We start from the raw sequence: 27,630 nt of genomic DNA on the forward strand, positions 1-27,630 counted from the left end.
CCTTCTGCTGTACCAGTCGACTGTACTTTCTGTACATTCGACTGAAGCTTCAGTACTGTACCTGCTTCGACTGTACCTGCTGTGCCCAATACGACTTCCAGACCTGCAGAGTACCTGTACGCACTGTTCAGTACAGTGCTTCGTCAGAGTACATCAACTGTACTTCAACTGTACCTGCAGTCTGCTCCGTACAGTAAACTGCACCTGCACAGTACAACAGTCATTTGCATTGAAGTCAACTTGTACCTACTAACATCACACTGTGGTAAGCATTACAAGTTTTGAATATTGGGCAATTTTATTTTCTCTATGAAAATCTACAGGCAAATACAGGCAGACTTTCTAGCAAAGAACTATACAGGTTTTTTGCACAGTTTGGGTGCAGCAACTTTGGGCATTTTTTGGGGCATTTTGGCATTGTGTACGCCATTTGCTGCTCTACTCAGTCATTGGTGCATTGACCTGCACATTCAGAGGATTGAGAGTGCAGGCATACTTGGGTGAACTGTATTCAGTGGAGTACAGTTATTTTCAGGGTTTCTGCTATTGGGTTTTTTGATAAACAGGTACAACATTGTGCGTAAGCATAATGGCTAATCAACAGCAAAGTGATGTATTCACATATTTGTCTAAGGAAGACAAATTGGATGGCACGAACTACTCCTTGTGGAGTTTTATGCTGAAAAATGTGCTTGTGGCAAAAGGTCTTTGGGATTTTGTTAGTGGTGATGAACCACGTCCAGGTCCATTGGCTCCAGAGACTCCTCCCCAAGGGGGTGCTCGTGGACGAGGACAACAGGTACAGGCTCCAGGACAGCCATTGCCTGTTCAAAGAACAAATGCTCAAAAGACATGGGATGCCAGGGATGCACAAGCTTTGTCACTCATTGCATTGTCAGTACAGAGGTCCATTATACCTCATATTCGTTCAGCTGGCTCTTCACAGAATGCATGGGTGACTTTGGAGCAGATGTATGCTGGTCGTAATGAGGCTAGGATCTCATTTTTGAAAAGAGAGCTCGAAAATCAGAAAATGAATGAAGGAGATGATATGTCTAGCCACTTAAACAAGCTGCAGGATTTAAGAGAGCAACTCATCAATGTGGATGAGATTATTCCTGAGACACAGCTTGTGTCCACCATCTTGCACTCTTTGCCAAGATCTTACTTGGCTTTTCATACCTCTTTGAACCTCAGCATGAGGAATGCTGTTGAACCCCTCAAGTATCAGGAACTTGTTGCTCTCTTACTACAAGAGGAGCAAATGAGGAAGAATATGAATATGAACACAAATGCTGAACAAGCATTTACTACAGGTCAAAAGGGGAAAGGAAAAACTCAGCCAAAGAGTTCAAATCAAAATTCACGTGATGGTGGTTCTTCACAGGATACCAAGAAAGGTGATGGACAGCCCAAGAAGAAGGGCAAATGTCATTACTGTAAGAAGCCAGGTCACTACATCACTGAATGTAGGAAGAGGATTGCCAAAGAGAAGGCAAAGGAAGCTGGGATGTCTGTTAATGATGCTTCTAAAGCTCCTCCAGAGACTGCTTCTTTTGTTGAGGACAGGGATTACTGTTTTTATATATGCAGCTATGATGCCTCTTGGTCTTCACAGGCACTCAGTTTGACAGAGCATGCATGTACTTGGTATTTTGATAGTGGTGCCTCAAAGCATATCACATCTCGCAGGGATTTGTTTAGTCATGTTGGCCCTGCCCCTGTTGGCAAAACTGTTCAGTGTGCCAACAATGCTTCGTATCCAGTTCGTGGCATTGGGGAGATTCAGCTCACAGCCATTGATGGCTCCATTCTCCGCCTTAAAGATGCCTTATATGTACCAGGGATAAAGAAGAATTTGTTGTCCATTTCTTCTTTAGCACATAGTGGTATGCAAGTCCACTTTGATGATGATAAATGCATGGTCAGAGACAAAGTTAATGCCTTGACCTTGATGCTTACTGGTACATTATGTCATGGACTTTATCAGTTGGATGCATTTCAACCAGTTGATCAGTCTGCTTATCATGCATTCACTCTTACTCCAGCTATGGTTGATGCGGAGTTATGGCATGCTCGCATGGGGCATGTAAATTTTGGTAGTCTTATGCTTATGCAGCGACATAACATGTTTACAGATCTACCTCTCATGGAGAAGCCTCCAGATCACATTTGTGAAGGATGTATTTTGGGAAAAATGCATAGGTTTTCCTTCCCACGTGATCAGGCTCTAAGAGCAACTGCAAAGTTGCAGCTTATACACAGTGATCTTTGTGGTCCCATGCAAACGAAGTCATTAGGTGGTTGCTTCTATTTTGCAACATTTATTGATGACTTCTCTCGTATATGCTGGGTCTATCCTTTGACACAGAAATCACAGGTATATGATGCATTTTTGGCCTTTGTAGCACTTGTTGAGACAGAGTCAGGATGCAAGGTCAAGACTCTCCGTTCTGACCGAGGGGAGGAATATATGTCACATATGCTGAATTCCTTTCTTGGGAGTAGAGGTATAAAACATCAGTATACTACTCCTTACACTCCACAGCAGAATGGGGTTGCAGAAAGGAAGAATCGGTCACTCATGGAGATGGCCAGATGTATGCTAAAGGCAAAAAGGCTACCACATATCTTTTGGGTGGAAGCAGTTATGTGTGCTTGTCATATTTTGAATCGATGTCCCACAAAGGCATTGGTTTCTATTACTCCTTTTGAGGCTTGGCATGGCCGCAAGCCTTCTGTATCGCATTTTCGTATCTTTGGATGTCTTGCATATGCACACATACCCAAAGAGTTGAGGAGGAAGCTGGATGATAAAGCCACAAAATGCATTTTTGTTGGGTATAGCCGTGAGAGCAAGGGCTACAGGTTATATGACCCACTATCCACGAAGATATTCACTAGTCGGGATGTGATTTTTGATGAAAAATCAGAAATATCCGTGGCTGGTTATGAGGCAAATCAGGCTGAAAATGATGTGTTTGAAGGTCTACTACCTATGGAATTTCATTCCACACTTGGTGATCCAACTAATGAGGGTACAGGACAGCCACCAAATGATGTAGGTGGTGCAGAAATTCAGCAGCAAAATGAGCCAGAAGCTGAACCAAATATGGGGCAGCAGGCACCACAGGTCAGACACACACCTAGATGGTATTTGAGGACATTACAGGACAGCCATTTAGAGGGTCCTCTTGCTGGTCGTACTCGTAGGGAGACAAGGACCAATGAGCATGCACACATCATGGATTTGAATCTGGTTATGGCAGCCAGTTTACAGGATGATGATGAGCCTGATTCATTTGTGGATGCACGAGATAATGTGCATTGGAACAAAGCCATGCAGGATGAGCTTGATTCTATTAAAAGGAATCAAACATGGGATTTGGTTGATCTGCCCAAAGGCAAGAAAGCAATTGGTAGTAGATGGGTCTATAAGTTGAAAAGACATGCAGATGGATCCATTGACAGGTACAAAGCCCATCTAGTTGCAAAGGGCTATGCACAGAAGAAGGGCATTGATTATGAGGAGACATTTGCTCCTACATCCCGTATGTCTACACTTAGGTGTGTCATTGCATTGGCTGCACATCGTGGTTGGGTTGTTCACCAGTTGGACATAAAGACTGCATTCCTACATGGGGACCTCGAGGAGGAAGTTTATGTATTTCAGCCCATGGGATTTGCAGAACATGGTCATGAGGGGAAAGTTTGCAGGCTGAAAAAGGCCTTGTATGGTTTGAAACAAGCTCCACGAGCTTGGTATGCAAAAATAGATGCTTTCCTACTCACACAGGGATTTGTGAACAGTCCATCAGAAGCCACTCTGTATGTAAAGAAAGAAGAGACAGATCTGCTGGTCATCAGTCTTTATGTGGATGATCTCTTGCTCATGGAATCAAATGATGACAAAATTGCAACTTTTAAGGAGATACTGCAACAGACATTTGACATGTCTGACTTGGGGCTTGTACATTACTATTTGGGCATACAGTTTGTGCAGGATAACAAAGGCATTGGGTTGTTGCAATCACGTTATGTTGCTAAACTTCTGGAGAAGTTTAAATTTCAGGATTGCAAGCCTGTTAGTACTCCTATGGAGCCTGGGATGAAACTGTCACTACAAGATGACAGTGTTTCCTTTGATGCCACTACATATGCTCAGGCTGTTGGGTGCCTTATTTACTTGTGTAATACAAGGCCAGATATTCAGTATGCAGTCTCTCAGTTGAGCAGATTCATGCACAGCCCGCGGTTGTCACATTGGCAAGCTGTGAAGCGTGTATTCCGTTATTTGCAGGGTACCTTGTCTCTTGGATTGCTATATCCTGAGGGGGGTGACATGCAGTTATACGCTTACAGTGATTCAGATTGGGCTGGTGATTTTGATACCAGACATTCCAGTAGTGGAAATTGTTTCTTTCTTGGCTCTTCATGCATTTCTTGGCTAAGCAAGAAACAGACCACAGCGGCCACTTCGTCTTGTGAGGCAGAGTACAGAGCAGCCTACACTACTACTGTTGAGTGTGTTTGGCTGCGTCGTCTCATGACTGATATGGATATTTCAGTGGAGGAGCCTACACCTATCTATACTGATAGTCAGAGTGCCATTGATGTGGCCAGGAATCCTGTGTTTCATGCTCGCACGAAACACATTGAGATTCACTATCATTTTGTTCGGGAGAGACTCCAGGCAGGAGATATCAGTCTGATCTACTGTCCTACAGATCAGAATGTGGCAGACATCTTCACCAAGGCATTACCACGTCCAAAATTTGAAGCATTCCGCAGTGCTTTGAATTTGTTTCCTTTTGGTGGATGATGTACAGTGATCACATATCACTCCAGGGGGGTTTGTTGGGTTTTATACTGTGTATGCACCCAGAGGAGTGCTAGTGATCATCAGTAGATTACTGGGACACTTTTTACTTCAGTTAGTGGAGGTTTTTTCCCCCAGTTTAGCCTAGTTTCACTTATATTCAGTTTATAGGTGTTTTGGTCCACCCGGCACATTTTATGGCCGGACATGTGAACACTTATCTTTAGGGTCACTATTATGTGGCTATTGTACTTCAACCTGGATAGGGTTTGAACACTGGCTGTGGGTAGTGGCCAGCATGGCTTCAAGAACGGCTGTGTCGATTGGAAGGTTGATTACAAATAAGGGTGCATCCCATCGGCGGACGCCATCCAAGCCACTAGCTGTGATAGGCATGCAATCTTGCCCATCCCATGGGTGAGGAAGTGTCTGTAACCCTAACCCTAAACTATAAATTTCATCTATAATTTTACCGTCTAAGCACAAGAGTTAATGAGGCCTAGAAAATATATTCCTCTAGTTGAAAATATTACATTACAGCCTTATTTCAAAAGCTTCACAAAAGAACAAGGTGTCAAACAATGTTGAATAATGGATAAAGCCATCAATTTTCCCAGAACTATCATACAAGATGAGTGAAGACCATTGAAATTGTGACATCAATATATAAAGCTGACAAAGGTGATCACAAAAGACATGCAACAATGTGCCATAGAAATCAGTTGCTCCAAAAACTTCACAAAAATTACAATCACTAAAGCAACCTGAAGTTTGCATTTGTATGAAACATTTCATTCAATAGGAAGCCAGTTCTTCATGAAACCCGCAAGAAGGTCAACACTTTGATTCTCATACTTCATGATGAAAGAGTGTTTCTGATCCCAAAAAAAAAAAAAAACTATTCAACCAAATTGTTTGTTCAATGCTTAGCACAAACAGCAAAAGACTGTTTACAGATGATATATCATCACAAAGCAATTCTTAAATCAAGCAGACAGACATGATAATCTTCCCTGATGATGCACAGGCATATGAACAAGTTCCCCCAAAAATTCATCTTTGTGCATGTGTGTGTGTGTGTGTGTGTGTGTGTACGAGAGAGAGAGAGAGAGAGAGAGAGAGAGAGAGAGAGAGAGACCAGTAGTTCTACAGCTGAAAGCCTGTACCTTGGGTCCTTTTGTAAACTGTGGCACACAAAAAAATCGTATTAGAGCCAAACTTAACTAGTTTAAACCATCACCAAAAAAAACAGGTATGTTGGTACACAAAAAAACACCAACCAACAATACAGAAAAAGAAGAGAATGGTCGACTCCCAACAGTATAGTGGACCTCCAATCAGCCTGACTCAAAAAGTTCACTGTTAGGTGTTCAATACTAGAAGTACTACTTGGTTGTTCAATACTAGAAGTACTACTTGGTTGTCCTTTTTTTTGGGGGGGGAACATGTCCTTCTATTAGTTAACAAAAAACAGCCACGAAGGGCTAAATACAACCATGAAGGGCTAGATACAAACACACCTCCATGTACAGGGCAAGGATCAAATAATCAAGAGGAGAAAAATGCACTTCTCCTCTAGCTATGAGGAGAAGGCTATCTCATATAGGGGAGGGGGAGGGGGAGGGGGTCACCACACAGGTGGTCAGTAGTGCCAAGTGGGATCACCACCTCTATCTGTGAGAAAAGGGCCAGGCTGCTAGAGCCTCAAGAAGGCTTCCCGCCGCTTCCACATGCGGTCAGAGCCACCCTGCAACTTCCCCCACAGGCCACGGAGGGTATGAATATGATGTCAAGCCAAATGCTCCTAATAGACTCCACAGGTGGAGTGTGGGTGCCTTCGATGACCTTGCTGCATCGAGCTCTCCAGATGTGCCAGGCTATAATGTTGCTATGAATCTCCCATCTCTGGCATGACCTCGGAGTTGTTGGGTGTTGGACTCACACACTCACACACACAAACCTGCACATTAGGGTTAGGTGCAGGGTAGAGAAGCTCACACACAAAAATGAAAGAGAGAGAGAGAGAGAGAGCCAAAAGTGTGGTATCCACAAAATGCAAGTCAACCCTTGCATGTGTGCCACATCCATATAATATAGAAGTACAAAATATTATATGTTAGAGTGTCCTTTCACACTTGATGTCCAAGGGGAAAAACCACATGGGAAAAGGTGCCCTTGGTTAAGCCCTGTTCACACATAGCACTACCATAAGTGAGCATATGCCTACAAATAGAGAGCCAAAAGTGTGGTATCCACAAAATGCAAGTCAACCCTTGCATGTGTGCCACATCCATATAATATAGAAGTACAAAATATTATATGTTAGAGTGTCCTTTCACACTTGATGTCCAAGGGGAAAAACCATATGGGAAAAAGTGCCCTTGGTTAAGCCCTGTTCACACATAGCACTACCATAAGTGAGCATATGCCTACAAATCCCCCCTGTAGTGGAAGTGTGAACCTGTACAAGGTAGCAGATCACTCTCTGTATGAGAGTAAGCCCAAAGCTTTGCGGAAAGCTTCAAACTTTTCTCGAGGTAAAGCCTTTGTGAATAGATCTGCAACATTATCCTGTGTAGGGCAATAAAATAAACTGATCTCCCCTGCATGTAGCCTCTCTCTGACATAGTGATAATGAATCTCTATGTGCTTGGTACGTGCATGAAATACTGGATTTCGTGCCACGGCCATAGCACTCTGGCTATCAGTGAGAATGGTGGTGGGTGTCTGCTGACACTCACGAAGATCAGCCAATAGTCTCCTCAACCATACACAATCTACTGTAGCTGTAAAGACTGCCCTGTACTCAGCCTCACAAGTAGATGTAGCAACAGTGGGTTGCTTTTTACTCAACCAAGATATGCATGAACTGCCAAGAAAAAAACAATTCCCACTGGTGGATTGTCTGGTATCATAATCACCAGCCCAATCTGAATCACTGTATGCATAAAGCTGCAAGCTGCCCCCCCTGGGATAGAACAAACCAAAATCCAGGGTACCCTTAAGATAAGGAAAGATGCGTTTGACTGCTTGCCAATGCTTTGTGCCTGGGCTAAGCATGAATTTGCTCAACAAAGACACTCCAAAAGATATGTCTGGCCTCGTGTTACACAAGTAAATGAGGCATCCCACTGCCTGGCTGTAAATGCCAGCCTCAAAAGGCTCTCCAATATCATGCATAGTAAGCCGTACACCTGGTTCTACCGGAGTAGAAATGGGCTTACATTCATCCATGTGAAACCTTTTTAGCAAACTTTTTATGTACTTAGTTTGCTGCATAACAATGCCTTCATCTGTATGCATAAACTGTATGCTGAGATAGTAGTGTAAAGGCCCCAAATCTGACATATCAAATTCAGCTTTCAAATCAGCTTTGAAATCTGAAATTTGTGCTTTGCTTGTACCTGTAATGAGCATGTCATCTACATACAAGATGACTATGAGAATATCGGCATCGGTTTTCTTCACATACAATGTGCTTTCAGCTGGACTATTCTCATAACCTTGGCTGGTTAGATGGGCATGTATTTTATCATACCAAGCTCTTGGAGCTTGCTTTAACCCATACAATGCTTTGTGCAACCTGCATACTTTATGTTCCTCACCAGGAACTACAAAACCAATGGGCTGATTTACATATACTTCCTCCTATAAATCCCCATTTAAGAATGCAGTTTTGATATCCAATTGATGCACTTTCCATCCTTCATGGGCAGCCAATGCAATCACTGATCATATTGTGGTCATTCTCGAAGTAGGAGCAGAAGTCTCTTCATAATCTATTCCCTTTTTCTGGGAGTAGCCTTTAGCCACAAGTCTTGCTTTGTACCTGTCAATAGTACCATCAAACTTTCTTTTGACTTTGTACACCCACTTTGTTCCAATTACATGTTTACCTTTAGGCAATTCCACAAGATCCCATGTATTATTCTTCATGATAGAAGAAATTTCAGCTTGCATAGCTTGCAACCAATGCTCATTCTCATGTGCTTCTTCATAAGAAGAAGGCTCTTCTGAATCAAAGAGACCACCCATTGCGAATGCAGACTCCCCACGATGTACATTCAAAGCATTGTTGGAACTAGCCCTTGTTCTACCTGTGAGTGGAGCTGCAAGTTTGCTTTCTTGCAAAGTTTTCAGCAACCATCTTGGCACTGACTTGGCTGTGTCTATGGCTGTTTGCTCTTCCCTGACAAGATCTTCCACTTCTTCCATAGAAGGGGGCTGAATGGCTGGCTGGTCCACATGTTCTACATGTGGATTTTCTTGTGTAGGGGCTGGCTGATCTGAATCCCCCCTAATTGCAATGGGTAAAAGTCCATCAAACATGTCTTGTAAGCCTGTATCATTGCTTTTATACAAGCTGACCATGGGCTGTTTTGAATTTTCAGCAAATACCACATCTCTACTGACAAAAATTCAGCTTTTGTTGGACACCCGTTCAACACATGAGTTGCACACATTATAGCTTCCATCCAAAATTTGTGAGCCAACTTTTGTGCTTTCACCATGCATCTTGCCATCTCCATGAGAGATCTATTTTTCCTTTCAGCTACACCATTCTGCTGCGGTGTATAAGGCACAGTACATTGGTGTTTGATGCCCTTTTGAAGCATATAATCCTTGAATGCATTTGACATGTATTCTCCACCTCTATATGAGCGGAGTGTTTGGACTTTACATCCACACATATTTTCAGCCATTGCTACAAAGTGTCGAAAGCATGTAAACACATCTGCTTTCGCTTTCAAAGGGTAAGCCCAAGCAAACCTTGAGTAGTCATCAATGAATGTGACGAAGTAAAGATGCCCCCTATGGATGGTGTCCGCATTGGACCACATACATCACTATGTATGAGCTGTAATTTACTTTCTGCTCTAACAGCTCCTTCTTTGGGGAATGGTTTCCGTTGCATCTTTCCCAAAATACACCCCTCACATACAAGTCTTGGTGGAGACTCAAGAGGCGGCATATTATCAACCATATGATGCTTCTCCAAAAGCATCAAACTCTGAAAATTTACATGTCCAAAACGAGCATGCCATAGCTCTGCATCATGCGTAGCAGGAGTGTGGGCAGCCACTGTATTTGCATCATAAGTGCGCTTGTCATAGCTGTCACCAAACACTTCCCATCTTCAAATTCAACCTTTAAACCTTGGTCGTTTATGGCTGAGACGGAGAGCAGTTTTCTTTATCCCTGGAACATACAATACATTTTTCATACATATATTGGCACCATTGGCTGCAATAAGTATGACATTACCAATTCCCTTTACTGGATATGTGGTATGATCTGCACATGATACAGTGCGGCCATTTGAAGCATAAACCAAGTGCTGAAATACATCTTTGCATGAAGTGATGTGGCTCGAAGCACCACTATCAAAATACCATGATGCATTCTGTCTGTCAGATGCAATGCAAGACATATCAGTGTCTGAAGCACTTGGTGTGTCACTAGCGCATGTGACCAAAAAAGTGTACTCTTCCTGGATTACATTAGCTGATTGCTGTGCTTTGTCATCAGAAGAGTCTGCTACTGCATTGCCTGCTTCTTTCCTTTTCTCTTTTGCAATCCGCTTCCTACATTCACTGATGTAGTGTCCAGGTTTATGGCAGTAGTGACATTTGCCCTTCTTTTTGGGCTTGTTTGCATCCCCTTTGTCAGACTTTTCACCACTAGAAGAGGGCTGTCCATGACCAGCCTTGCTAGACTGTTGTCCCCCATGCCTAAAGCTCTTTGCTTTACCCTTATCCTTGGCTGTAAATGCCTTTACTCCACCACGGTTGCTCGATAAGTTTGCTCTTGTTTGCTCTTCCTACAAGAGTAAACCCAGGAGCTCTTCAAAAGTGACGGGATCACCACCCTTCTCATTGAGAGGTTGAGAGAGGTGTGAAAACCCAAGTAGGAAGGCGGTAAAGAATGAAGAGTGTTGGTGACCATCTGTCTGTCCGGGATAACCTCATCAATGTTGAGCAATTGTTCCTGCAAATCTTTCACTTTGGTGAGATGATCTACCATAGAGTCACCCTCATCCATAGAAAGAAGATCCAATTGCCGCTTCAAGTAGGCAACTCTTGCCTCGTTGCGTACCTGATACATTGCTTCCAATGTGTCCCATGCAAGCTTTGATGTCTTGCAAGAACGAATGTGCGGAATAATAGTCCTTTTCACTGAAAGGGCTATCAATGACATGGCCTGTGCATCTCTAGAGTCCCATCTCTTCTGCTCTTGTGTGGGAGCAGGATCTACATCAGGAGCTCTTTGAGCACCTCCCCTTTGAGGCGTGGCTGGCTGTATGGTAAGTGGGCGTGTGTCATCACCACACACTATGCCCCAAAGCCCTATGGCTACCAGCAAATTACGGATCATGAAACTCCAGAGGGAGTAGTTAGATCCATCCAGCTTGTCCTCCTGGGTGAGCACACCAAATACATCTGTAGCATTCTGTGCCATGTCAACAAAATATATCTGCAAGCAAACCAAGCACCAATGTGCACTGCCAGGCAACCAAATGTCCTATGCAAAATTATGCCTGCAAACCAAAGCAAGTGTAAACCTGCACCAAATTGTCCAATTACACACAATGTGAATACATACGCGACAAATCGCAGCTGTAATGCCCAATTACATGCTCCAATTAATAAATCCCCAATTTTTATGCACTCCAATCGCTTCAATGTGCATCTAATTGGCCAATTTTCACAAAAGCCCCACATTTCTGCATGTAAAAGAGATTCAATTTGCCAATTTTGACCTCAATTTTGAAAACCCCCAAACTGCAGGCAAAGCAAAATGCCCAATTTTTTCAATTTGTCCTGAAATTGAGAAATCCCCCAATTTGCCTGAATCCACCACCTGCATGCTTTCAAATCTTCCTTTGTTTTCTTTGTTTATTTTTTTTCTATTTGCTGAAACAAAGGTACCTTATGAAGTACGGAAGCACAGTAGGTGGAGACGTTGCAAGTGGAGCCTCAACGAGCTGCAGGCGGGTGATACCAAACGGGGCAGCAAGATGCGTGCAGAGCGTGGAGGAGCCGCAGGTAACGGGCGCTCAAGTCGGAAGGTGGGAATAGTGGAAGCGGGCACGGCGCTGGCGGTGGCGGACCAGCAGAGGCGATGAGGCAGGCGAAGGTTGGGGCGGCGCCAGGGACCCGGCGGCAGCGGAACACACAACGGGCGGCGGGCTCTGGCCGGAACGGAGTCGACGGTGGCAGTCTGACCGGAACAGTCGACGGGCACGCACGGCAATCGGAGGCAGCCTGGCCGGAACGGAAGGTCGAAGGGTACACACGGCAAGCGATGGACGGAAGCCGTGGGAAGGAAGCAGCAACACGAACGGGACGGGGACGGAACAGCCGGGACGGAACTGCTGACCGTTGACAGGTCTGGGTAGTCGACGCTGGCAATCGAGCACCGGCGGACGGACGGCAGGTGGGAGTCGCACCTGGGTGGAGCCGCCGCTGGAACGCCGGCCGCAAATGAGGCTGGCGCCCGTGAGGCTGGGTGGAGGTGGTGGGCTCCCCACTAGTGCCGCCCGTTTCTGGCGGCCGAACGGCGGAGCAACGACGGAATGGACGGACGGACGTCGACGGAAAAACACAGCGTCGACGGAAATTCGCAGGCGACGAAAAAACACAGCGTCGACGAAATTTCACAGTTTTTTCTGCAGATTCTGCACAGGCACTACTCCAGGGCCAGCTCCCAGCTCTGATACCAAATGTTGGGTGTTGGACTCACACACACACACACACAAACCTGCACATTAGGGTTAGGTGCAGGGTAGAGAAGCTCACACACAGAAATGAGAGAGAGAGAGAGAGAGAGAGAGAGCCAAAACTGTGGTATCCACAAAATGCAAGTCAACCCTTGCATGTGTGCCACATCCATATAATATAGAAGTACAAAATATTATATGTTAGAATGTCCTTTCATACTTGATGTCCAAGGGGAAAAACCACATGGGAAAAAGTGCCCTTGGTTAAGCCCTGTTCACACATAGCACTACCATAAGTGCGCATATGCCTACAGGAGTCCAATGATCAGTAGATGGGTTTGGGACTAGTACTACCGAAATGCGAAGGTGAGAGACCTGAAGGACTAGCCCCCCCACCTTCCTCCTCAAAGCCATGACAATCTCAGCCTCAATGGTTGAGGCGACAGTGCCCCAAGAAATGATACGGGTAGTGTTAGCACTTTCATCCCCAGTTTCTGCTCTTTTATGGTGCCCATTTGGTCCCCTTTTGTATGGCCCTTCCTTGTGGCTGGCCACCCCTTTTTACTATTTTTATGGGATTTTTCCCAGCCATTCTGGCATTTTTTCAATCGGCCATGTCCAACAGCTCCAATCGGCTTGTTTATGAGCTCCAGTCGGCCAGCACTTCCCCACTATAAATAGTGGGTGCTGGCCTCTCATTTCATATTCAGTCTTGTACATATTTTGCTCCCTCACTTATGAGACTAACAGTGTCTCTTGCTTGGGACTGTTTTGGTTCAGTATATTCAGCATAGTTTGCTCCATATCTCTCTCTCTCTTGCACTCTCTGTTCAGCACATTCTAGTGCCACTCTGCTTTTGCTTTGTGCACTCTTTCATGGTATCATCACTTCCGGTTTAGCAACCTTTCTGCTGCCCCAGATTCAGCCCTGTTTTCAGCACCTACTCCTCTGCGTTTTCTTCCAGATTCATAGCTTTTGCTGCTGCGTTCTTTGGACAGCACCCTGCTAGTCGCTACAACAAGAGAAAGCAGATAGATAGGACTATGAGGAAGCCCAACGCAGGATCGACGAAGACCGGTGTCAAGCTGAACTTGTCGCTCGGGAGCACCAACAAGAGCTCGATCGAGAACGTATGTTACTCGAGCACCAAAGGGAAAAGAAGGCCATTCATCTTAGATACCAGCACCTCTCTTCAGCATCCCCTGCCTTACGTGCCACCAGCCAGCAATCCGCAGCATCAACTACCGTCATTCGCAGTCAACCAAATTTTACTAAGTATGATGGTAAGTGTGATCATTTAGCAATTAATCAGTCCATTCATCAATTTACTCCTCATTTTCCATTAGCTAGGATCACAGATCCTCATGATAGAGTCCACGTAGCGACTCCCCATCACAGGTGAGGCAGTCACTTGGTGGCAGCATTGGTCTAATCTTCATACAGACCAGACCACAAGTGTCACAGCTTTTAGCTGGGATACATTTGTCCATGACCAAAAGACCAGATTCCTCCTGCCCCAGTACATGACCGGTCTGGCAGATGAGTTCTATGGACTCATACAGAACAGGTCGCCAGTGCTTCAGTTTTTCAGAAAGGTTATCACTTTAGCACAGCAGTTAGGGCTATCTGCGCAGGCCAAGATGAAGCAATTCATTCGTGGATTGGATCCTAACATTTGGTTCACAGTTCGCAACTTTGAACCCGATACATATGAACGGGCTTTGACTCTCGCTAAAAATGAAGAAATGAAGATGAACAGAGGCAAGCCCAAACAGTCATCCCAGTCCAGTACCAAACCCCAACAGCAACAAACTGCTGCACAGCCAGGGAAAGGTGATGCATCTTCTAAAGATGCTAAGAAGGACGGCAGTAATAGCTCCAGTTCAGAGGGTAAGAAGGATAAAGAATCCAAGCCTAAGAAAACCCCCCATGAAAAGGCTACAGCAAGCATTACTGGAGGTTATCTTCCTCCAGAGGAGCAAAAGAAATACCAATCAGAGAATAGATGTTTTTTCTGTCACATCATAGGGCATGGTAAGAAGGATTGCCACAAATGGCAAGCGGAACAAGCCACCATAGCCCCTTCTACCACAATTGCCGTAGCATCCCCAGCTCCTCTAGCCCCGCTTACCACCACCAATGCGGTTCAACTTTTACCTTCTCGCATCCTATGCCATCCATGGTATTTGATGCTAAGCACGAGGGTGAGAGCAATGCTGCACAAAAAAGCCTCATCCGAGCTTATGGCTCTGCCAAGGACCGACAGTTTGTAGTCCTATTCGACATGGGCAGTTCTAAAGACGCCATCTCTGCCCAGTTGGCTAACAAGATGAGCTGCACATTAGTACCCTATCATTTGGATGTGAACGGGTTCACACCTGGTCTCCGCACACACATTTCTCAGAAGGCACAGCAATTTGCCTTTGAAATTCAGAAGACCTCATTCCAACGAGATTCATCGTCTCACCTCTGTTGGGGTGTGACATGATCTTAGGAATTCACTGGTTCCGTCACTATGAGACTATTCCCGATTGGGGACAGGACACTTTTACTATCTATAAAGGTTTTCCTGAGCCTGTCATGATTCGTGGGAATAGAAGCATTCTTGGTATCCCATTGATTTCGTATCTCCAGGCCCGACGAGCTATCCGCAAGGGAGCACAAGGAGCACTACTTTATGTTCGTGCTCAAACAGCCTCTACCTCATGGGTAGCATCTCTCTCATCTTCAGTCCCATAGTTAGCAGACCTCCTATCCAGACATCAGGACATTATGCTTAGGGACGATCTCCCGCCCAGTCTCCCTCCATCCCGTCCTAAGGACCATCATATTGATTTGGTCCCTGGATCAGAACCTCCTAAGAGGTTTCCCTATCGTCTTTCCAAGACCTTAGAGGGTGAGCTAGAAAGACAGGTATCTAAGCTCTTGGAGCCGGATTCATTCGGCCTTCTTCCTCACCATTTGCTGCACCCATCCTATTTGTCCAAAAGAAGGACAAGTCTGCACGCCTTTGTGTGGACTACAAGGCATTAAATAAACTCACCATTAAGAATAAGTTTCCTATACCAAGGATTGAGTACATTTTGGAGCGTTTAGACGATGCTAAATTTTTCACTAAGATCGACCTCAAGAGTGGTTACCATCAGGTCCGCATTTTTGAAGCTGACATTCCAAAAACAGCTTTCCGGACAGAGCGTGGTCGCTACAAGTTCGTAGTCATGCCTTTTGGGCTTACAAATGCACCTGCCACCTTCAATAAAAATGATGTCTAGGATTTTCGCAATCCTCATTGGGAAGTGTGTTTTCATATTCCTTGATGACATACTAGTCTTCTCAGCCACTGCGGAGCAGCATGAGAAAGATGTGGAGAAAGCCTTGCAACTTTTGCGAGATAATGGGCTCTACATAAACGCCAAAAAGTCTATCTTCGGTGTTAAGGAAGTTCAATACTTGGGCTATATCATCGGTTCCGATGGGATTAGACTAGATCCATCAAAGGTTCAGGAAATCTTAGATTGGGACATCCCTCAGACCGCCGCCCAAGCAATCCGTTCTTTCGTAGGTCTTTGTCAGGCCTATAGTACCCATGTCCACCAGTTTTCCAACCTTGCAGCACCTCTTACCGACTTGCTCAAGGGGGTGAAGACTCGCAAGCAAAAAGTCCCAGTCACATAGGCAAGGCACTTAATGCATTCCGTGCACTCCAGAAAGCTGCCTCAGAAGTGCCTGTATTAAAGTTAGCCTCTTGGGATGAACCTTTCAAGGTCATTACCGATGCAAGCAATGTAGCCATAGGTGCAGTTCTCCAGCAGGACAATAGACTCGTGGCATACTACAGTAGAAAGTTGGATGTCGCCGAAAAGAATTATTCGGTATATGACAAAGAGCTTTTGGGTGTGATCACAACGCTCAAACATTGGAAGCCTTTTCTTTATGGACAGGTTTTCACAGTAAAAACAGACCACCAAGCACTTAAATGGCTTCAAACCATGCCCGGTGGAGTGATCGGTAGGCCAGGTGGAGTCAACTCTTCCAACAGTTTGGAGGAATGATTGAATACATCCCTGGTAAGCATAACCCAGTAGCAGATGCTCTTGGTCAAAAGGTCAGCATCCAGGCAGTCCAAGAATCTACCATTCTCAAAATCACAGGGAAGGACTTAGATAGCATGAAAGACCAATATGTCGACTCCCCTGAGTTTGGTACTCAGTATAATTTGGCCCTCACTTCTGAGCCTGGCCATTATTCAGTATAGAACGGTTGGTTATTCTTCAAGAACCGCCTCTGTGTCATTCGGGAAAAGCGATCGGCTCTTCTCCATGATGCCCATGACTCCTTAGTTGGAGAACATAGGGGTATCAACAGTACCCTCGACAAATTAGAACGGTCCTTTTATTGGCCAAAAATGAGACGTGATGTATATTCACATGTTCTAGCCTATAAGATTTGTTAAAAAGTAAAGGTTCCACATACAAAGAAGGTTGGTTTACTTCAACCTTTGCTTATCCCCGACGGACCTTTCATCGACATATCTATGGACTTTGTAGGGCCTCTACCAGCATCCACCGGATCCCGTAACACTCAATGTTTTACCATTGTGGATCGCTTCAGTAAATTCTGCATGCTCATCCCATGCAAGCATTCGGCACAACTGAGGACGTAGCCCGTCTTTTTCTCAAGCATTGGTACCCAATTTGTGGTTTGCCTAGCACCATCACCTTAGATAGAGATTCCAAGTTTCCCTCACATTTTTGGAGAGCATTATTTGAAAACTTTGAAACTAAGTTGCAGTTATCTAGTGCATTCCATCCACAGACAGACGGCCAAACAGAAATTTATAACCAGTTGGCCTTTGATGTTTTCAAGTCATATTGTCATGACCAACAGTCCAAATGGGAACATTATCTTCCATTGGTCCAAGCTATCTTAAATGATACTCATTCATCCAGTGTCGGACGGACTCCATATGAAGCAGCCATTGGTCGCCGTTTCTCCTCTCTTTTAACGAGATTGGTGTCTCCATCTCTAGAGGCTAATAAAACCACGGAAGCATTTTCCGAAATCATTGAGTCAGTCAAGGACCGCTTGACCAAAGCAAAGGAAGCCTATAGCAAACAAGCAAATAAATCAAGACGAGATGTCCACTTCAAGGAAGGGGATTGGGTCTATCTGCGTATCATGAAACAAAGATTGAAACAAACGGGCAAACGTTGTCTCAAGCTTTCATTCCGTAGTTTTGGACCTTTTCCAATAGTTAAAAAGCTAAGTGATGTCTCCATGAAGTTGAAATTGCCTAACAGTTGGACGATGCATGATGTTTTCCATGTTTCTTGGCTAAAACCATATGTTGGACCAAAAGTTTTTTATGTTTCAGATGAACAACAGCCAAACGTGGTAGACGAAGCCGAAGTCATCGTGAGTCCGAGCATATCCTTCTTCGTCATTTGGAAGCATGGTTCCGATCAACGAATACGTCAATTCTATACGAACTTCTGAGATCGAGGTACCCACGAATCCATATGGTTAGACGAGGAATTCTTTCAAGAGTACCCCCCAGTTGTGGGCGGACTACTTGGAAGCCATGAACCTGCCGCCAAGCTAAACAGGAGGGAATGTCACATGCACTCTGAACTGTAGTGCATGGTGACAAGCTAGCTCATCATCTCAGTGCAACATTGTAGCAGTATTAGTACCTTTAAGGATGATATTTGTCGTATGCCCCAAGACTTGTGGGCTTGCCCACGGTTGTCGAGGTTGGGAGGTGAGTCAGCCTGCACCCCCGTCATGTTTGTTTAGTTTGTTTGCAGGTTTCGAGTCTTGTACCAGGAGCGTTCTACGAGGAGATCCTATGGGGATTTGACAGTTAGACATTAAGACTGCATTCTTGAATGGTGATTTACATGAGGAGGTGTATGTATCGCAGCCTCCTGGTTTTGATGTGAAAGGAGAAGAGTCTAAAGTATGCAGGTTGAAAAAGGCTCTTTATGGCCTTAAGCAGGCTCCTAGAGCATGGTATGAGAAGATTCATGCATACTTGGTTGCAAATGATTTTTGCAACAGTCCAGCAGAGAGTACCCTCTATGTGAAGAGAAGTAAGGACACATTTTTGGTCATCGTTCTATACGTTGATGACATGCTGCTCACGGAACCCAATATAGATCAGATTTCAACCTTTAAGATTGATTTGCAGTCATCGTTTGAGATGTCAGATTTGGAACCCTTGCATTACTATTTGGGGCTTCAGTTTATGCAGCGCAATGATAGCATTGTTATGCTGCAATCTAAATATATACAGAAGCTATTGAAGAGGTTTAATCGTGAAGACTGTAAACATGTGGCTACACCTATGGAGACAGGTACTCGACTTAGTCTTCAAGATGCATGAGACTCTTTTGATGCTAGTTTGTATCATCCACGTTGTTGGATCCCTTGACCCCATTGTAATCCTCAGTCCACGATAAGTCAGGCACGAGCTACATAGGTCATTCTCAGCCTTAGACAGTCAGTCAGTCCAAGTTCCTTAACCCACTTCAAGAGACGCATTCATGCATGTAGAGTTAGTAGAAACCTTAGGGTTTGCATTAGAAAGCATTCTACATATTGCACATCATTCATTCATTGCATCTAGACCATTGCAGAATCCTCGGATATCATCTAGTATTTATCAGAATATTACTAGGAATTTTCTAGTATTTTTCCCACAATTTCCAACATTTTATACATCTTTTATATATTTTATGTGGACATGAGCAGTTAGCCAGCCCTGTAGCCAGCCGACTAGCTCATCTGGCCCATATAAATAGCTCAACATGGTATTCATTCATCATATTCAGCATAGAGCATTCAATGCTTGGAGCCTTCAGCACAAGGAGCATAAAGCGATTGCAGTTTCCAGCCCTCATACCTCAGCGTTTTCCTCCTATAGCCTAGACGCATCAACGCATGAGCATTCAGCCCCTACATCAGCAAAACGCAGCAGTTTCAACATTCAGCCAACATTCAACCTTGTGTTTTCTGCATCCATACAGTTTTCAGCATTCATCTATTCATCATTTTGCTCTAGCCACTAGGTGAAGGTAAAACGCAATATTCATATTCACTTACAGCATTCATACACAGTCTAGAACAGTCCCAAACAGCCCCTCTCTCAGCCTCAACTTTGCATCCCTCCCTCATTCCATTGGGAAGAGTGCATAGGCTCGAGATTGGACATCATTGGTGCTTCTACAGCCGTGTAGAGTTCAGCCCGACTCTTAGTCTTCAGAGATCTTGCGTTTGGCTTATCGTCAGTCTCTTCAAAGATAATAAAGCAAATACTATTCCGGTAACGGGATAGGGGGCCCTTCGGTGGGTAATTCGGGACCCCATACGGTGTACAGTTTCTCTCTCTCTCTCTCTCTCTCTCTCTCTCTCTCTCTCTCTCTCTCTCTCTCTCTCATCTCTTAAAGTTTGAAGTCTTAAAAGTGGATTGCTAAACTTGCGAAACTCAGGATTCAGAAGACGGTGTGAGCATTTGTGTGACAGGATCCTCCAATACAAATACTTCCGCTGCATGTTACATTGTTGTTGTCCTCTCCCCTCCATCTGCATTTTCGCCTCTTTCTGGTGCCTCCCAATGGCGGTCCAACACTCGGCTATTGCATCTGCATTTTCTCGTGGAGTTTGGAGCAGGCCTGGTGGTTGGTTGCCGTGTTTACAACAGCGTTTTTTGAGAATTTATGGCCTCCTCCTTCAACGTTTTTCCGAGTGTGTTTTTTTACGTGGCTGGTTCAGTCCATCAGATCTGCAAACGCATAGAGCATCCACCTCCTCAGTGTTGAAGAGCATCTGCGTTTCATCATCAGATCACCATTGCATCAGTCCCAAGCCATCCCTTCAGCGTTTCCTTCCCAGGAGACAAGGGAAAGTCAGTGGGACAGCAATTCATTCAGTATATCAGCATATAGGCAGCATATTCAACATCCAAGTCATCATTCCTATCTCCTACATAGAGGGAAGCCGGCATCGAAGGGTGAACCTCAGCATTGGAGCAAGGAACAGCCCTCAGCATCAACATTCAGCCTATTCTTCTCATCCCAAGAAGGATATTCATCTAGGACAGCATCATAGATCTATTTAGATCTCATTGTAACCCATTCATCTAATATGCATTGCATTGACACTATCTGTCTTTTCTTAAGCATCATTAAGTGCAGTTTAGTAAGCCTAAGGTTGTGTTTACGACGGTTAAATCCCTCACATGTCACATTGGTATTAGAGCATTACAGGGTAACCAGCCTTAGATCATATTCATTCCATCAATCATTCAGTCAGACATCATGTTAATCGCTTCCGCACAGAAGCGTGACGGATGTCTCTTGGATTCAGACTGAACCCCGCTCGCTGAAGCTCCCGCCCCTCCCTGCTCGCGTTACCTGCACACCTGCACCCCCCCGCCTACCTGCCTGCTCGCCCCCTCGCGCCCCCCTCATTCCTCGCACCTCCCCTTGCCCCCCCCCCCCCCCCCCCCCCACCTGCCTTCGCTACTGCGCCCCCTCCTCGCCTTCGCGGCCCCCCCTTCCTTTTCGCGCCCACCTCCCCTTTGCAGCGCCCCGACCCCCCCCCTCCGCTAGCTCTTTCTCCCCTCCACCCCTCTTGCGCGCAGCCCCCCCCCCTAGGGCTACTCCTTCGCCGCTTCGCCCCCCCCCCCCCCCCCCCCCCCCCTTTTCTTGCTGATTTCCGCCCCCCGGGGGGTTTTTGCCTTTTTTCTCCGGCCTTCGTCTTCCGCCTCTCTGTGTGCAGCTCGGTTCTTGCAGGATCTCCGCTTTCACCTCGCCTTCGCCATAGCTTCAGACTCTGATGGAGGCTCCTCCCGCCCCGCCTCAGAGGGACTCCCCCGCAGCCCCCTCGCCCGCCACTGAGGACACCCCCATCAGGCTCTCTCTTTCGCCAGAAGAGGAAGCGAGCCTCACCGCAGAGGTGGAACGCCTCCAGGATCATTCCACCATCTGCCATATAGTCGGCACTCGCCCCAGCAGAGGGGAGATCCGGGATCTTCTCCAGGCCCGCCTTCTTGCAGATGTGGGCAAGATCCTCGACGTACAACTACTGGGCCGTGGACATCACCAGATCGAGTTCGAGACCGCCCAGAGCGTGGCCAAGGTCCTAGCCATGAGTCCCCTTGACATCAGGGGTGCTCGGGCTTTCTTCAGACCTTGGCAGCATGGCTTTGACCCTGCAGCGGGCTGAGCAGGGAGAACGCCTTTTCCATGTTACAGTTTGCTTCCCTGGACTCCGCCGGGAGTATCTTCCGCTCCTCTCTAGGCTAGGAGCATTGCTGGGCTCGGTACTAGAGACTGGCCCCACAGCAGCTTCAGTGGTGGCCAGGTCTCTTGCGAGGGCAGGCCTTGGCCAGATGATCGACCTGCCTGCAAATGAAGCACTGGTTCGGGAGCCCCGAGAACTCCACTATCTGATCAATCCATCCCCCCTCTATCCTAGGTAGCTGAATGACCTTAGGAAGGAAGGAGATGTCAGACACCAAAACTCTTACAGAAGGTAGCCCAGCTGCTCCCGACCCTCACCACAGCAGCAGGCCTCTGATGGCCCGCCCACAGATGCGGCTCGGCAGGCGGCCTCCGGGACACCTGCTTAGGCCACAGAGACCTCGGAGTGGCAGCCTGGACAGGGGCGCCGTCGAGGGAGACAGCCACAACAGCACGCCCAGAGACCGCTGCAGCAGCAGCCACAGTCTCAGCAACACTGGGTTCCCGTGAGGAACAGCTTTGCTCCCCTCCAGGAGGAGACCCCTGCGACGACTGAGGACCAGGAGATGCCAGCACCCCCTCCTTCACCCCTCCCCACCCCCGTCCCCTCCCACCGCCTCGCTTCCACCTTCGCCTCCTCCCGTCCCCGCTCCGGTTTCGGCAGCGGCTCCCTCTCCACCCCCCTCGCCCCCCCCTCCTCCCCCCCCCCCGCCCGCCTCACCTTCCCGGGAGGCACTGGCAGTCCCCTGGCGCTCACCTGCAGTCCGGAGGGCGCTAAGCACCGACCTCGCTCGAGCACCACAGAGGAGACCTACCATGCCGATTCGGGCTTCACCGATATCATCATCTATCCGCAGTCGGCTGAGTCGCCTCGGCATTAGACAGCGCTCGGAGGCTTTTGATTACGCCTTCACACGGCTTTTTGGAGCAGAGGGTCCCCATGAGCCAGCACCCATCCGAGTTCATGTAGTGATACCTCCAGCCCGCGGGGAGGAGGCACTTGATTCAGCGGTGGCCTTCTCGTTCCCTCTATGTGGCCCATGCGACCGGGAGTGGACTCTAGAGCTCGCTCTTAGCACTTTGAAGACTCACGCAGTTGAGTTTTCTCATCATGTGAGCGATCTGGAGGTGACAGATGTGATAGGCCGACTATGGGAGTTGGCTCATTTTTTCTTGGATCCCGGGAGTGTGGATGCCTCAGCGATTTGTCATTTGGTCGTTCGCATAGTGGCAGACTTAGCACGCGACCCTGGATATGTATGCATACACGAGGTTGCTCTGTCAGAGCGGGAGGCAGTCGCCATGGGCCACAACTGAATGGGAGAGTTAGAATTAGAGATTCATGTGTGTGAGACATACATAGAGAAGCAAGGGAGTGAGAGAGAGTTTTGGGGATAAGTCAACTCATGGGAATGAGTGTGTGACTCCCCTATCACACATGTATATTGCACTAGTACACATAGTGCACTTAGTACATTAAAAGTACTAAGTGTACTATGTACTATAACTTATGGGCTTGTACACACTATAAGGGTGGGCATAATGCCTTTACCCCAACAACCTCCCACTTAAAGGCAAAGTGCCCTTAAATGAAGGAAAAGAAAAATCAGCATGTACATGATAATATACAAGGCCATATCAAGACTGAAACTGGCCTCATCCAATGCCCATCAAGTGTCTGCAATGAGCAAACCGCTCCGGAGGCAAACTCTTTGTCAACAGATCAGCCGGGTTGTCATCCGTATGAATCTTAACAAGCTGAATTTGCTTGTTCTCTATCACCTCTCTGATGAAGTGATACTTCACATCCACATGCTTCGTCTTTGCATGAAAAACAGGGTTCTTTGCCAACTGGATGGCACTCTGACTGTCACAATGCAACAATGGAATATCCCCTGTATAGCCCAAATCAACCACTAACCGAGATAGCCATAATGCCTCCTTGCAAGCCTCAGTGGCTGCAATATACTCGGCCTCTGTAGTAGATAAGGCAGTGCACTTCTGCATCCTGGATATCCATGACACAGCACCTCCTGTGAATGTAAACACATAACCGGTAGTAGACTTCCGGTTATCTGGATGACCGGCATAATCCGAATCCGTGTAACCATGCACTAATGCATCCTGTTTGCCAAAGCAAATGCACATATCTTGTGTGCCCTTCAGGTATCTCATGACACCTTTCACTGCTTCCCAATGCTTCTTGCCAGGGTTGGCCATATATCTACTAACCACTCCTACTGCAAATGCAATGTCCGGCCTAGTAGCAACCATGGCATACATGAGACTGCCACAAGCTGAAGCATACAGAATCTTGGCCATATCAGCCCTGCCACTATCTGACTGTGGGCTGTCCATAGCACTGAGTTTCACATATGGAGGCAAAGGAGTACTAGTCTTCTTCCCCTCGTCCATATTGAATTTCTGCAAGACTTTGCCAATGTATTCCTTCTGAGACAAATACAACACATGCTGATTTCTGTCCCGAAGTATCCGCATACCCAAAATGTGATTTGCATCACCCAAATCCTTCATATCAAAGGTTTGAAGCAACCTCTGCTTCAAGGCATCCATCTCTTTACGAGATTTCCTGGCAATCAACATATCATCAACATACAAAATGAGAATCAATAGACTGCCATCCAAAGCTTTCTTGGTATATAAGCAGTGATCTATGTCACTTCTCCTGAATTTCTGGGATTTCATGAATGTATCAAATTTATGATACCATTCCCTTGGTGCCTGTTTGAGCCCATAAAGACTCTTTTTCAGCTTGCATACAAGCTTCTCCTTTCCACTCACTGCATAACCCTCTAGCTGTTGCATATATATCTCCTCATGGAGATCACCGTGAAGAAAAGCAGTCTTCACATCCATCTGAATCAAGTCTAGATCATCATGCGCAACCAAAGCTAACACAGCTCTCTGTGTGGTCATTTTGACCACTGGAGAGAAGATCTCATCAAAGTCCACACCATATTCCTGCTTGAAGCCCTTAGCCACTAACCTGGCTTTGTATCTTGGCTTTGCATCTGGTGCAACTTTGAGCCTGTAAACCCATTTGCATGGCAAAACCTTTTTGCCTGCAGGCAAATGCAGAGAATCCATCTCTGACTTCATGGCACGCTCCCAAAGAGCCTTGTCTGCCCTCTGTGAAGCCTCCTTATAACATGAGGGCTCCCCACAGTCATAGTTTTTTCAAACGTCAATCAAACGTCAAACGCGAACGAGTATGAAAGTATGATACGAGTTTGATTCAAACCCTTGACCTGAATCAAACGCAACCCTAATTTTTTAGCATTTTTTAAACAAATCCATATTTACTTGAACATTAAAACATCATAACATGAAGCACCTCAAACACTAGTGCGAGTGGCAGTGCTGGGCCTTCAAATTTCAGTAGAGAAAGACTGCTGCTCGAGAATCGATGGGCTGTGTGCACTGTGTGCAGGGCTGACTCAGCCTGCTGTGCCTACACAGTCACGCAAGAGAGAGAGATGGGCTGTGTGCACTGTGCAGGGCTGCCTCAGCCTGCTGTGCCTGCACAATCACGCAAGAGAGAGAGATGGGCTGCCCGGCTATGTGCACTGTGCAGGGCTGCCTCAACCTGCTGTGCCTGCACAGTCGAGCAAGAGAGAGACTCGAGAGAGTCTAGACTCAAGAGTCAAGACACGATGGGCGGGCAGATTCGTCACTCGAGAGAGAGTGGGCGCAACTTGCAAGAGAGATACGCTCGACTCCCTTGACACGATGGGCGGGGCGAAATAGAGAGAGACGGTGGGCGGGGGCGCAAGAGATGCGATGGGCGACGAAGCGTTAAAAAAAACCCCCAAAAAAGTCCACGTTTGAAATTTTTTTCAAACGTTTTTTTTTTCAAACGTTTGTAAACGTTTGCTTCGCGTATCAAACGCGTTTGAATGCAACTATGCCCACAGTCAGTAAGCATCATGTAGTCAACCCCTGGAACAAACCTGTCAGGGGCTCTGGAGGGTCTTGTGGACCTCCGTACCCAATGACCATCATTTGCAGGTTGCTGTCCAGCCTGCATATCACCCATTGGTGGCTCCTGTTCCATGCCATATGGCTGAAAAATCATGCCCGGTATCTCCTCTAACTGTGGTATATCCATAGGGATATCTTCTGCCATGTCTGGCTGTCCATTTGGACCATTTTCAGCACCATTTAAGGGCTGGTTTTGCTGCTGTAATGGCTGATTTACAGCCCTTGGTTGTTGTCCATGATGTCCATCATCATCAAAGATGACTCGGCTAGGCTCCTGTTGCCTTGCAGGCTCCTTATACATGCATGTTTCATCAAAAATGACATCACTGCTGCGTATAATCTTTCTATTCACGGGATCCCAAAGTCTATACCCCATTTCACCTCTGTCACCATATCCTAGGAATATGCATTTGTGAGACTTAGGATCAAGTTTGGTGCGCATTTCCCTACGTATGTGCACGTACGCAACGCAACCAAACACTCTCAAGTGCTTGTATGACGGAGGCTTCCCTGTCCATACTTCTTCTGGCACTTTCCCACCAAGCCTCGTGTTAGGTAACCTGTTTATAAGGTGAACGGCTGTCATAACAGCTTCAGCCCAAAAACCATGAGGTAATGCAGCATGTGACAACATAGAACGGACCTTCTCCTGTATGGTCCTGTTCATCCTCTCTGCTCTCCCGTTTTGTGGAGGATCATAAGGAGTAGAGAGCTCCCTCTTGATGCCTTTAGCATCACAAAAGTCCTGAAACTATTTGGACATATACTCTCCACCATTGTCGGAACGCAAAGCCTTCAGTGTTTTGCCAGTTTGATTCTCCACATGAGCAACAAACTTCTGAAACACTGAGAATGTATCACTCTTCAAACGAAGAGGATAAACCCACACCTTGCGTGTGGCATCATCAATAAAAGACACAAAGTATTTTGCCCCTCCCAAAGAAAACTAAGGCATCTCACATACATCAGTATGCACAAGCTCTAACTGAGCATCTTTCTGTCCAAGAGCTTTCTTGTGGGGGCACTGTAGTTGCCTACCATATATACAATGCTCACAAAACTGAAAACTTGAAAACTTTAGAGAAGGCAAGTAACCCAAACGAGACAATTGCTCCATTCCCTTGACACTCATGTGTCCCAACCGGCTATGCCACATAGAAATTTCCGCAGCTCGGTTGCATTTACATTAGCATGGTGACAAACACCTGCATGCATGAAATAAAGAGTGTCCACCTTAGAGCCTCTGGCAACAACCAGTGAGCCCTTACTAATCTTCCACTTTCCACGACCAAATGTGGTAACATAATCAGCATCATCAAGCTGTCCAGTAGAAAGCAGATTCTTCTTGATCTCAGGCACATGCCTGACATCATGGAGCATAAGCTGTGAGCCATCTGAAAATACAAGCCTCACATCACCTCTGCCAAGAATCTTGCATGCATGGTTATCACCCAAATAAACCACTCCTTCATTGCCAGAAGTATACCTGACAAACAAGTCTCTGCAACATGTGACATGAAAGGAGGCACCTGAATCAATGATCCATGAGTGCATACCATGACCACCTGTAAGAAGTGAATGGGCATCAAGTGAAGACGTAAATAGGACCTCATCCTCACTGTCACCTGCATGTGACACATTGATTTCTTCAATCTTGACTCCACTTTTGCCCTTTGGCTTTACATCTTTGGCTTCATCTTTGTCTTTGTCTTTGCCTTTTCCCTTTTCCTTTTGATCATTTTTCCATTTGTAGCATTGCTTTTTAATGTGTCCCTTCTTGCCACAATAATGGCATTCCAAGTCCTTTTTGGAGCGCGACTTGCTCCTTTCCCGTTCTTGGCTT

The 27,630-nt window shown here is 46.2% G+C and overlaps 1 protein-coding gene across 3 annotated transcripts in view; it reads right to left on the bottom strand.

The window, feature by feature from the left end:
• Positions 1 to 5,459: 5,459 nt before the first annotated feature.
• LOC147623316 (mitogen-activated protein kinase kinase 1a-like) overlaps positions 5,460 to 27,630 on the bottom strand; it is a 59,886-nt gene continuing 37,715 nt past the window's right edge. For all 3 annotated transcript variants that reach the window (XM_086821435.1, XM_086821436.1, XM_086821438.1), the window contains exons 7-8: positions 5,958 to 6,003; positions 5,460 to 5,694 (exon numbers count right to left, since the gene is read on the bottom strand). In XM_086821435.1, the coding sequence (XP_086677561.1) occupies positions 5,611 to 5,694; positions 5,958 to 6,003 (130 nt within the window). In that variant the 3' untranslated portion in view covers positions 5,460 to 5,610. The remainder of the gene's footprint in view (positions 5,695 to 5,957; positions 6,004 to 27,630) is intronic.

The sequence above is a fragment of the Cibotium barometz genome, chromosome 27 (genome assembly GCF_041138505.1).
Source record: "Cibotium barometz isolate CiBa-2024 chromosome 27, ASM4113850v1, whole genome shotgun sequence".
Lineage (NCBI taxonomy): Eukaryota > Viridiplantae > Streptophyta > Polypodiopsida > Cyatheales > Cibotiaceae > Cibotium > Cibotium barometz.